The following is a 12600-nucleotide window of genomic DNA, read 5'->3' as shown; positions in this document are numbered from 1 at the left end:
TACCTAATATTATCTAATGTTTTTCGTTCCTAAACAATGTATTTAAACAAGATAAGCGATCACCAGCTTAGCTATACATCGGCTAAGGGTAAAGTTTATTGATAACCGATAAGAGGACCCGTATTTATCATCCAATACCGGTCAAATGAGTCAACGCGCCCAGAAGACATTTCGCCGTGTTTTGTTAAGGACGTGTTATTTAGTGTATTAAATATGAAAGCAATTGAAAAGAGAAGCGTATTTCTGAAAGTAAGTCATGTTATTACCTGTATATATCATGTAATTTTATTAATTGTTAGTAATATTATAAATGTAATTTAAGTTTTTCGTTTAATGTGAAATAATGCAGCTCGAATTATAAGTTGTTATTTGTATTTTATACTATCAATGTGATTGTGGTATTTAAAGCATTATTTTTTTTTCTTACGCCATATTATAATCTTCCATCTCTTTTGTTTATGTGTATATTTGTAAACTGTGTTTTTGTTTTTATAATCGAGATAGGTAACCAATTTATCTTACAATTTATTTTATATTAGTCTAAATTGATTTAAAAAATATTTTTAATGAAAAATATATTCTAAAATAATTTAATCTGTTAGTAACAATGTGACTAGTGTAAAAATGACCTGTGACTTTGTAATGACCTTAGAAATCCTTCGATGACGATTCGTGGCTGACTGTCAAACTGTCTATACAAGTTATATACCTCTTAACCAAACTTTAAAATTAATTTATATCGCAAACTTTCTGATGGCTTTTGTAAGTATTACAATTATAGAATATTTTAAATAAGTAACTAAACTAATGTTATACTATTGTATAATTACTTTTAAAATAGGTTATCTCAAGAATTAGCGGATTTCTGTTTATGTAGCTATTTAAAAAAATATCGATTGATTTTTTTAATTTAGATATGTAGGTACATGATAAAATAAAGCTTATTTAGTTAAAATTGTTGTTGGTTTTATTATTAAGATAGACTAACTAAATAAAGGATTGTCAGTTATTAACAAAAGCCGTATATAAAGGGATTTTTTAGATACCTATCAACTTATAATTTTCCGTCAACCGATATAAAGAAAAAGTATATTTCAGAACACTAAACTTATGAAGTTATGACTAATAGGTTTTTGTATGCGTGACATGTACAAAGCTGACTAAATCTGTAATTGAACCATTTTTAGATAATATTACATAGGTAACGACCTAATATTTAAATAAATTCTAATTAATTGAATTTAAAGATTTTAGTGAATATCTACCATAATATCAAAATTATATTATATTTACAAACTATTTCTATGAATTAACCATTAAAAAATGCCAGTACCGTACTATTCCTTCAATTCCCTACTGCTTATTCTATATTATTTATTCAATATTAAATATTCAACCCATCCACGTATTCTATTCCTTAATTAATATTTCAAGTGGTATTATTTTACATAAAACAAAATATTCAGATAGATATAGACCTATGTTATGAAAAATACAAATTCATACAAGTAATTGTGACAAATACATTTTAGTTATTTGATACTGTGTTTACTCTGCATTATTTTGTCAAAATATATTTTGTGATTTAAAAATATTTCCATAAATTAAAAAAAAAGACATTTCAGGGATCAACTGTAAAAGGCTCCCTGAAATGTCATTGTCACTGTTATTTAAGAAAACAATATTTCATGATGTTTATTTTATTTCTGTAGTTTGCGATATGCATATCGTTTTACTTAAATACTTAACTGTTTTTATTGTATGGCTGTAGTATATATTATATTTATAATTGTCTCCTCAAGACAAGTAAATATTCATTTACCACCAGTAAAAAAAATAATTTCCTCCATTCTAATTAAGAAACATCATTTCGGTTGTAAATTATTTACTTTTATACCAATATTCCCTTGAAATTAAACCAAAATATGCTACTTACAAATTATATACGCGGACCTTTTTACTCAATCGGAAAAGGAAGTAGAAAGTATACAATTGACAGGAAATAGCGACTTACTTCGAATTTTACTTGAAAAATAAGCGGGAACAACAGCAAAGTAATAAAAAAATGCTTAGAATTCACAATTCACGAAATATAAACAATAATCGCTGTCCCAAGATCATAATTTGCACGTATTGGCAGCGTTGTTGGCACTTTTACAAACATTTAAAATTAGACAACTAACTGTGTCGAAAAAATAACCCATTTTACTATCAAAGACGGTGTCTTCGCTGATCAATGTTATTTAAAAGATCGCAACTAAAGGGGTGAATAACAATAAGTTTTCGATGTTCCCCTAAATTTTTGTATTGAATATATACGAGCGTGCTGAAATACTTACCCCGCGCGACGTCGATGCGCGCGCCGGCGCTCGTGATTCAGTGTCCAATACGCAAGTTCGCATTTCATTGCAGCCGAGAGAAGTTTTCCACGCTAAAGGGCAGTTCAAGATCACTAGCATCGCCGGCTTTACTGTTTCAGTATATTACTAAAAAATATTTCGGTTTTTCTTGTGTAAATATGGTGTGGACCACTGTTTATGATGGTAAAACTGAGGTACGATTTTCTATTTTTGCTCTTGAGTTTTTGTGACATGTTAGTTATTACGTATAATAGTTACGTTTAATTTATTCTATTCATAGCGAATCGACTAGCCAATTTTCAACATTAATTAGACGCATGTATTTGCATTATAATCAATATTATTAATTTTTATTTAGGTATTTAGATTTTTGCAAAAAAAAACATATTTATCCTGAATTATTGCAAATTATATAGTTACAACGGAAAGTATCAAAATAATTGGGTAAAAGAGTAAAAAGAATTAAAGGACAATATCAATTTAAATTATTTATGTTATCATTTTCATTATTGTTTTAATGATGTCATAAAATTATGGCATATGGCCAGTGTTAACACATAGTGAAATTTATAACTTTTCAATACAGTCTACAATTGCAGAACATTTGAAAAAACAATAGTTATCACACACTCACATCTATCGATGAATAATAGTATATAATAATTACAGTAACATAAGCATAACTCACGTTTATTTGTTTATTTAATATGTAATGTGCATTTTATCATCTAAGTACTTGATTTTATTGTGCTTCAGTACTAGTACAGTACAGACTATAAATTTAAAATAAAAATTAAATACTTTTGTTAATAAATGTTTTGGTATTCATTTTGATTATTAATAAATAGAGACAGAAGATATTGCAATGCATTTAGATGTAAGTAAAGTATTTATGATGACAGTTCAATGCCAAATATTACACCTGCACCTGGTATTATAGTATACTCTTCTCTTTTGTATTGTCACTATGTAAATTAATTTCAGCATGAAAATAGTTCGCTTGAAAGATGTATCATGTTTAATAAGTTAATAAGTTTAAATTGTTGTTATGATGTAAATTATATCTACAGAAATAAATTTTAAAAGTTTAACAATTCCAATAAAATAAATTTAAAATAATTTTTTAGAAAATGTATACAAATGTTAATATAGTAAGAGATGGGTTCTTAACCCACACCTTTTGGAAATCATCCAAAAAAGAAGGGTTCAAATCCTACATTAAAATTTGGAAGTGTTTTCTAAAACAATATTTTTCTTTCCTAAGTTGAATAACATTTTAAAAATGTTATAGATAGATAAATAATAGTGTTATAGATATGTAATAGTTTTATTGTTTTGCTTTTGTAAAAATTAATATATTAAACTATTTGGAGTATAGTATATTCCACTTAAGCTCATTAAATTTGTAATAAAATTAGATATTATAAATATAAATTTTATTCTAGACGGGATCAGCAGACAAGCCCAGCATGCAGCTGGCAGCTGCTGATGCGGGATCTCATCTCCAGCACATGTGCTCCTTAGATATTGATTCTAAGGCTTCATATGTGCGTCTTTCTGGAATTATCTGTACCATTGGTAAATATTTTTTTATGGTTTTATAAAAAATAAAGCTTGTAAACAAATAAAGGGAATCTTAATATGAAATGAAGTGTGATTTTTTACCTAAAAATTCTTAAATCAGAAACTCTTGAAATATGATAAATTATTTTAAAACTTTTATTTTGAACCTAGGACCCGCATCTCGCGAAGTGCCAATGCTAGAGAAAATGATGGAAACCGGCATGAATGTGGCACGTATGAACTTTTCCCATGGCTCCCATGAATACCACGCGGAGACCATCCGTAACTGTCGTGAAGCTGAGAAGAATTACAGTGCACGTCTTGGAGTGCCATTTTCCTTGGCCATCGCCTTGGACACTAAGGGTCCTGAAATAAGAACTGGACTTTTGCAAGGTGTAAGTGTTAATTTACATATGTATACTTATTTTCGATTGCTCCTGATTGCTGTCAAATTGCCTCTCTTTATTGGCTCAACTAAATATTCAATGATTTACGCACGTAATTTAACCAAATTAGTTAAGAAAAAACAATTCACAAAAAACATTATTAACACACATAATACTAAAAGGAGGCGGTTATGTCACAGAGTCAGACTGCAAATGCGAAGGTTGTGATAACCCTATCCACTCGCGGAGAATGTATTATATTCATTTCCTGACTCTAGTGACAGATAAAGCGTAAGGAGGTGCGTCAAAACACAAGGTTCCCTCTGCAAGCCCTGCTATATGCGGGTGCGACGTGGAACCAAAAAAAAATACTAAAACAACAATCATTGTCACCCAGGGTGGTTCTGCCGAAGTGGAACTAAAGAAAGGGGCAACCATCAAGTTAACCACCGACCCCGCGTACCAAGAAAGCGGCAACGCTGAGATAGTGTTCGTGGACTATAAAAATATAACGAACGTCGTAAAGCCAGGAAACCGTATTTTTATTGATGATGGACTCATTTCCGTCATCTGTGAATCTGCGACGGCTGATGCCTTGATCTGTAACATTGAAAATGGAGGTATGTATAATTTTAGATGGCAGTAGAAATTGAATAGAATGAACTACCTGTTTTATTTGGCATTTACACTACACTAATTTTAGCACTTATTGCTATTTCGTGCGACTGTAAACGCGACGGTTGCCGATACGAATCCAACTCAGGGGAATGATGTATACATGTTCAGTTCCTCGCTCTGGTAACGAGGCAAGAGCGCGGCGTTGAGTTCCGCCACTCAACACTCAATGCTTCGAATATTCGGCAGAAAGTAGGGAATGAAAGTGTCTTATTGTTGACACAGCATCAAGCAAAAAGACATCGTCGCTTAAACAATATTTCCCCACCAGGTATGTTGGGATCAAGGAAGGGTGTGAACCTCCCCGGATTGCCTGTAGACTTGCCCGCTGTCTCCGAAAAGGACAAGTCGGACTTACTGTTTGGTGTAGAACAAGGGGTAAGTACATAATATACAAATACATATGCCAAATAAAGACAAATTTAAGCTTTTAAGCGTCTATAGCAAGCTCCTGACAAGCTCCTTATATAAAAATTGTTGAATCGGTGTTCCATATTTACTACTTCTTGGATTTGTGTTGTACATACATTGTCGCTAAGCATGCATGCACTTCCTCTATGCGTGCTGTATATTGCCTGATTGTGTGTTATCGGTTAATAAAATTATCAGTAATTTGATATAGCGATATAAAAATTCCACATATACTTCTGAGACTGACTTATTTTTAGAAATATTATGAATAATATCATTTTTAGTTTAATTTTTTTGGACTAATATTATATGCTGTAATAGCTGTAATAGCTGACGACGACGACTGTGATTTAGTCATAGTCATATTTAGTATTTACCTTCGATACTCCTTATCTAAAAATATGAAATATTACATTTCCTCGAGTGGGAATCGATCCCCTGCACACCCTGCGCCACGAGTGGCTCTCATTTTCTCTAAGATAGTATATAATTATAGAAAAACAAATATTAATAATTAACATATCGCGTGAGGTCAATCAAGTTCGAGAACCCACGAAGGAAGTATACAGATATATATAGATGATATCGACGTTGACACGTGATTATAACATGTTTTTATATCAGACAATTCATAAAAGTGATTTATTGCTACTTTTACAAGAAACGAGCGGAATATGATAGCTGAGTTGGATATCTTATTTCATTCTTGAGACACGTTTGTATCACAAACGGACATGGTAACAAGTATTGTAATGAATAATGGACTTATTAAATAAACGCGACAGACTGTGGGTCGAAGAAATGAGATGTTTTTTTTTCCTCGCTCTAATCACGAGGCAAAGCGCGGCGTTGAGTTCCGCCACTCAACACCCATTGCCTTCATTTGAATTCGACGGAAAGTGAGGAACGGAAGTATCTTAATGGGAACGGAGTGTCTTAACACTAGGTAACCAGGGTCCCTCTGCCTACCCTCTGTGCGAATTACAGCGTGAAGTTACAAAAAAACAATGACAATGATCCTTAAACCAATCAAGTTTTCAAAGATTCATCATAGAACCTAAAATTTGTGTTTACGTAAAAATAAACCCAATCATACAAAAAACATTTCACGAACATAATCGCTAATGAAATAAGTAGGTATGTTTTTATATCTATATATGGACCGTTTATTTTGAAAGTGGTGTAAGTCCATTTTTGAGAAAACTGAGCTATCACATAATTCATGCTTAATTTAATGTAATTTTTTTATATGTAACTAGTCCGTGTTTAATTTCTCAAAAAAAACCCATGTTTTGAACAACTTAAAATCGGTCGGTAAATGAAATTGTATGATCATCGCCATATTAACCTTTAATTTTCTCGAAACAAAAGAAAATGGACATACACCACTCTCAAAATAAACGGTCCATATATAAAATCGAAAGGTCACTCACTCATCACGAAATCTCAGAACCTACCAGAGCTAGGAATCTCAAATTTTGCATAGGAGCTACTTATAGGATGTAGGTGCTCGCTAAGACGGGAATTTGTAATATTCGACTTCTAAGGGGTTGTTTTTGGGGTTGAAAGTTTGTATGAAACTTCGTTACTGTAAATGCTAGGAGTCTCAAATTTTGCATGGACGTCACTTATAGGGCGTAGATACTCATCGAGACAGAAATTAATAATAAAGTAGTTCACGCAGGCGAAGCTGCGGGCGGGCCGCTAGTTTATAATAAACATAAACTCGATAAAAGCAGTTTATCGTAATTCGGGCGGTATTCGTTTCAGAAATATAAGCATGCTGAAGTACCTAACCAATAATAATACTAGTCAAAGACGTTATCATGTGAAGTTATATCACAAGTTATCAATATTCACCTGGAAATGTTACCTGGCCTTGATTCTGCGCCTGGCCTTGACTTTGAAAATCCTATATTTAATGGCGGTTACGACTTTCTATTAATATAAACACAGATTGCAATTTTAAATCTTGATTTCGACTAGTTTTATGTATATTTTCTATAGAAATCGTACCATTCTTCTATATGAAAAGAATATTGGAGAGGAATAACATTGCCTACACAGATACTATATTTTAGACAATGTGTAAGAAAATATTAATTAACAGATTACTTATACAAAAGTGAAATGGGTTAGTGAAATTGACTTAATAAAATATTTTTTATTCTAAAATTAGATGGGCATGATCTTCTCCTCATTACTGATGTATATTTAGCTTTAATGTATTACATATAATTAATCTATTTAAGTAACTTAAAATATTTAACACATGTTTCATTTAGGTGGACATGATCTTCGCATCATTCATCCGCAATGGTGCGGCGCTGGTGGAGATTCGCGGCATCCTCGGCGAAAAGGGCAAGAACATCAAGATCATATCTAAAATAGAGAATCATCAAGGCATGGTCAATTTAGATGAGATCATTGCTGTAAGTAATATTTATAAACTAAAATATTTCTTAACCAAATTAAAAAAGAAGATTCTCAGTTTGACCTGCGCGTTTGGCTGAACCGATTTTCGATGCGGTTTTCAGAAAAGTATTTGTTACACTTAGCAAGAAGTTTTGGTATTTTGGCCGATTTCAAAATAAGATAGATTCTAGTTTGAAAACTATATTGAGATATTGTGCCACAACGCCTGTTGCGTAGTTTTTGATTTTCTTCATTTTTATTTTGTTATTGTTTACCTTTATAATTCCTTATTTATTAGGTAATTTAATTTTATCAATTTGATATCAAAAATGTGTCAGGTTATATAAATAATGGTGATAAGTATTGACGTACGTATATACACAATATGCCTATGATTGATATATTGTCATTTGATTAAAGTAATACAATTAAGGTTATATCTATTATTTATATTTTTTTAACTAATCAAACATCAATATATCAATCAAATTTTTATCACGTTACATCATCATTAGTGTCACTGTATAGAAAACAGTGAAAAATCGATAGTTTTCGACACGATGACCTTTATTTAACCTCTGCATATATGTCAGGGACGTACCATAAGAGTACTCAAGAAAATGGATTACGTGAATTCGTGTCGTTTTTAGTACTCTGCATAAAATGCTACTTCTTACAGTAAAATATCATACCATTTTCGATGGTTTTTATTTATTAAGAAATTATTTGATAATTATTTCTGATATGAAATGAAACTAAAAAATATTTATTATTTTTTTATAGCTAAGAAAATAACAAAAAGTAAAAAAAAAACCTTCGCTGCTCCCATCTACAGCTAACTTCACAGCGACCACGACTCGTCAACCGTACTATTAATCATTATATAACCGTATTCTACTAAAATCTAGATGCATCTAGATTTGCATATTCTATAACAACTAAGCAATTTAGATCATTGTTGGAAGGATGCGAACAATTCGCTGAATAAACTGGTCATATGATTCCTTGAAGTTGAACTTTGCCCTCAATTTGTTGTTCTGATTGCCATCTTTATAGTTTTTATATTGAACTACTTAATTATAATTTTCATAAATATGCACTTTAGGCGGTTTTTTATTGTGACTGAGATATTTGACGTTTTAAGATATAATTTAATTTATAAACTTAAACCTATTGTTTTTATGATGATTATTTCATCTCAACTTTATTGAACATTAAGTTTTGATAAATATATTGTAGCTTTAGCTATTGCCTTTGAAAATGAAAACATTTTTTAATAGAAATGTTTTACGATTTATTTAGGTACTTAAATACGTTTGAATATTATGCTTAGTTAGTATTATGCGTCATTATCACAGCAGATTAGCATAATATCAATCGTTAATATAACATTTTAAATTATTAAATTAACATTTAATAATTTAAAATGTTAGTAGGTCTTAGATGATCAAGTGAATTTTACCCGACTGAGAATAAGAGCACAAATTTTAGCTATAGCCTCTCCCCATAGGGCAACATTTCTGTTATTATGATTGGTCAACATACTATAATTAAAAATACATTATTATTTGAACATTTATTATACAAAAACTTGTAAAATTAATTTGTATTTATAGGCCTCCGACGGCATTATGGTGGCGCGTGGAGATCTGGGTATCGAAATCCCGCCAGAGAAGGTGTTCCTCGCACAAAAGACAATGATCGCTCGCTGCAACAAGGTAATTTATATTTAATATACTCTTTATTTTAAGTCCAGTCCAGTCGTGGCACAGGGGCACATAGTACTACTACTGTTTGTGGGTTCGATTCCCACTCGAGGAAATAAAATATTTATTTAAATTTATATTTTAATTTCTTCACTCTGGTGTCGAGGCCAACTAGACGTAATGCCTCTAGAGGCATTACGTCTAGTTGGTACGGTAGGCAGTTGGTATGGTAGGCAGAGGGTATCTAGATACCCTCTGCCTACCGTGCTGTAGTGATCACTTGATTATCGCTTTAATTGAATAGTAATAATTATGATAAGCATAAGTGAATTTAAGGACTTTCTTATACTACATATATATATATCAGTGTTTAATTTTTTGAAAAAATTCTTCACTTATAAAATACTTAACATAATCCACAGGTCGGCAAACCAGTAATATGCGCAACACAAATGTTAGAATCAATGGTAAAGAAGCCGCGACCCACCCGCGCTGAGACATCCGATGTAGCAAACGCCATATTGGACGGAGCTGACTGCGTCATGTTATCAGGGGAGACCGCTAAGGGGGATTACCCGTTAGAGTGTGTACTCACTATGGCCAATATTTGTAAGGAGGCTGAGGCTGCTATCTGGCATAGACAGCTGTTTATTGATCTTAGCGCTCAGGTATTTTATCTTTGAAATGTAATTTTTTTTAACTTTAACATATAATAAACGATGTGCCAACATTCTACATGGAGTGTATAAAAATATCATAATTTAAAAATAATACACAGACTTAACTTAATAATACCAACAATACTATGTATAGATACAACTTTTCAGTGTTTAAGTGGTATTTTTAAACTTTTCAGGTTAAATCCCTTGAACCAGCGCAATCCGTGGCCATAGCAGCCGTAGAAGCGTCAACCAAAAGTATGGCGTCCGCCATTGTAGTGATCACTACATCTGGTCGTTCAGCCCATTTGTTGAGCCAGTACCGCCCAAGATGCCCCATCATAGCTGTTACCCGTCAGCCGCAAACAGCCCGTCAGGCACACCTCTTTAGGGGCCTATTGCCCATTGTTTATCACGGTAGATATGACAATTTTCCTAATAATTGTTTTTTTTATTAGCTTCATGTACAGTGAAAACAAGTTGCGGGCTCGAGCCCACTTGAGGAAATGAAATATTTTCATTTTCATAATATGTATAATCACGAAATATAATCGATCAGCTTTATTTTCTCATACATACATTTTGTTGAAAAATATATAAAAAGTAAGAAGATTGTGCAAATATATAAAAACTACGATAGTGGATATAAGCTGAATATTCAGCTCTATCTAACCAACCGCCGACTAGTTGAGACATTTTTAATAATTCATAAAATCAATATTAATTAACGTTGTCTATGAGAGAAATAAATATTTTTATTTCTGTCGGAAGACACATCAAGAAGACACATTCCATCTCCTACTTTGCTATACTGGAAAAAGTGTGAAGCTGCGTTTCTTTATCTACAATATTTTTATACTAACATTTCACAGAAAGCCCTGCCAGCGATTGGCTCAAAGATGTAGACAACCGTGTCCAATATGGTCTGAAGTTTGGTCGCGCTCGTGGTTTCCTCAACACTGGGGACAACGTAGTGGTCGTCACTGGCTGGAAACAGGGATCTGGATACACTAATACTATTCGAATTATGTAAGTCTATGAAATTATTTTTTTTATGAAATTTTGTATTAAAGGGTCTTATGAAGGTGTAAAGCGCTATGCCATAGCGTTCGTAAAGGTAATAATTAAAATTAAAAATATGTACTGAAAAAATATAGATCTACTTATGTGTATAATGTAATAAAATATACGTAATTCCCAGTGTACAAAAATTTTAAGTAACTATAAAAATAATATAAGGTAAACAATAAAATGGAGTTAATTGAAATTCTTGTATGAGTTAATTGAACTAGTATTTTCTTTTTAATTAAAAATACAACTGTTACATATTTTTATCAGCTCTTCTTACTAGCTAAACTGCCTTCTGAGTATTGGGATTATATAACTAAATACATAATATCGCGGAATAAGAGTCCGATGAACAAAATTACTGTGAATTATCACCACTCAAACTATACCTATACGTACTACCTTTATTAATAAGTTGTATTTATAATAAGTCTGTTATTCACAGTATTTCTACTCTCCTGTAAAATTTAGAAAATGAAGATACGTTCATCTGACTCTTATGCCGCGATATTAAAATATAAAATGACTTAATTGTACCTTCAATAATAATATAGAAAATATTTATTGTTTATCTATATGTATATATTTTTATTTCTTCGCTCTTATGTCGTGGCAAAGTGCGTCGTTGACTTCCGCCACTCAACACACAATGTGTCGAAAATTCGGCGGTAAGTGGAGAACGGAGTTTCTTAACAATAGGTTCCCTCTGCCTACCTTTGCTGTATGCAGAATACAGCGCGAAACTGAAAATATATAATATTATACAAAAAATCATCAGTACCATTATTTTTTTTATTTCAGCCAAGTTGAATAAACACGAAACCCTGAAGCGATATTCCTAAGAAGTATTAAGTAATACATACTAGCAGAGGATAAAGTGTTGCGAGATTAATATGTCTAACACAACCAGTGATATATGTAAAATATAAATGTGTATCATCTTACAAGAAATTTTAAATCTAGTACTAGGTTTAACACTATTTATTTTAATATGGATTAGTGAGAAAGTGAAAAGTAATGTGAAAAATTAAATAAAATATAAAATGTATGTTGTTTTTTATTCTGAAGTGATATTTACCCGAGATATATTAAAGATACACCTAAAGTATATGTACAATTGAAAAAAAATTAAGACCGTTGTGGCGCAGGGGCAGAAACGTGCGACTGTAAACTTGCTTATATACACAAATAAAATACTTTTAAAAAAAATTAAATATTAATATTTTAAATTATTCAGTTGAAAGTGTACAGTATTTTTATTTCGCTTCATGCCCATTCTTGTCTACCCCGTCCCGGGAATCACTGTTAAAACACTTACCCACTTGCCACGCCGCTTTTTTCTTGTTACCGGAGCGAG

The 12600-nt window shown here is 31.7% G+C and overlaps 1 protein-coding gene across 5 annotated transcripts; it reads left to right on the top strand.

Annotated features, from left to right (window-relative positions):
- Window positions 1-93: 93 nt before the first annotated feature.
- On the top strand, window positions 94-12291 carry LOC146538359 (pyruvate kinase-like). 5 transcript variants are annotated; one of them, XM_085186821.1, is made up of 11 exons: window positions 94-249; window positions 3806-3938; window positions 4095-4318; window positions 4707-4929; window positions 5256-5362; window positions 7681-7827; window positions 9427-9528; window positions 9939-10184; window positions 10373-10592; window positions 11048-11204; window positions 12045-12291. In XM_085186821.1, exons 1-11 carry the CDS (start codon window positions 214-216, stop codon window positions 12055-12057), a joined length of 1608 nt encoding a protein of 535 aa, XP_085042947.1. In that variant the 5' UTR covers window positions 94-213; the 3' UTR covers window positions 12058-12291. The 5 variants fall into 5 exon arrangements, with proteins under 5 accessions (XP_085042947.1, XP_085042949.1, XP_085042944.1 ...); XM_085186823.1 differs by lacking the exon at window positions 94-249 and adding an exon at window positions 616-762; XM_085186818.1 differs by lacking the exon at window positions 94-249 and adding an exon at window positions 2339-2554.
- The last annotated feature ends 309 nt before the right edge of the window (window positions 12292-12600 follow it).

The sequence above is a fragment of the Heliconius melpomene genome, chromosome 6 (assembly GCF_056956725.1).
Source record: "Heliconius melpomene rosina isolate 202511_hmr_F chromosome 6, ASM5695672v1, whole genome shotgun sequence".
Classification (NCBI taxonomy): Eukaryota; Metazoa; Arthropoda; class Insecta; order Lepidoptera; family Nymphalidae; genus Heliconius; species Heliconius melpomene.
This window is presented reverse-complemented; position numbering and strand designations above follow the sequence as displayed.

Excerpts from the sequence above, each read along its gene's own strand:
- LOC146538359 (XM_085186818.1), top strand. The coding sequence starts at position 2,354 with ATGCGCGCGCCGGCGCTCGTGATTCAGTGTCCAATACGCAAGTTCGCA. Across the intron at positions 2,555-3,805 it reads TTTATGATGGTAAAACTGAG|ACGGGATCAGCAGACAAGCC; the intron begins GTACGATTTTCT and ends ATTTTATTCTAG. Across the intron at positions 10,593-11,047 it reads ATTGCCCATTGTTTATCACG|AAAGCCCTGCCAGCGATTGG; the intron begins GTAGATATGACA and ends AACATTTCACAG.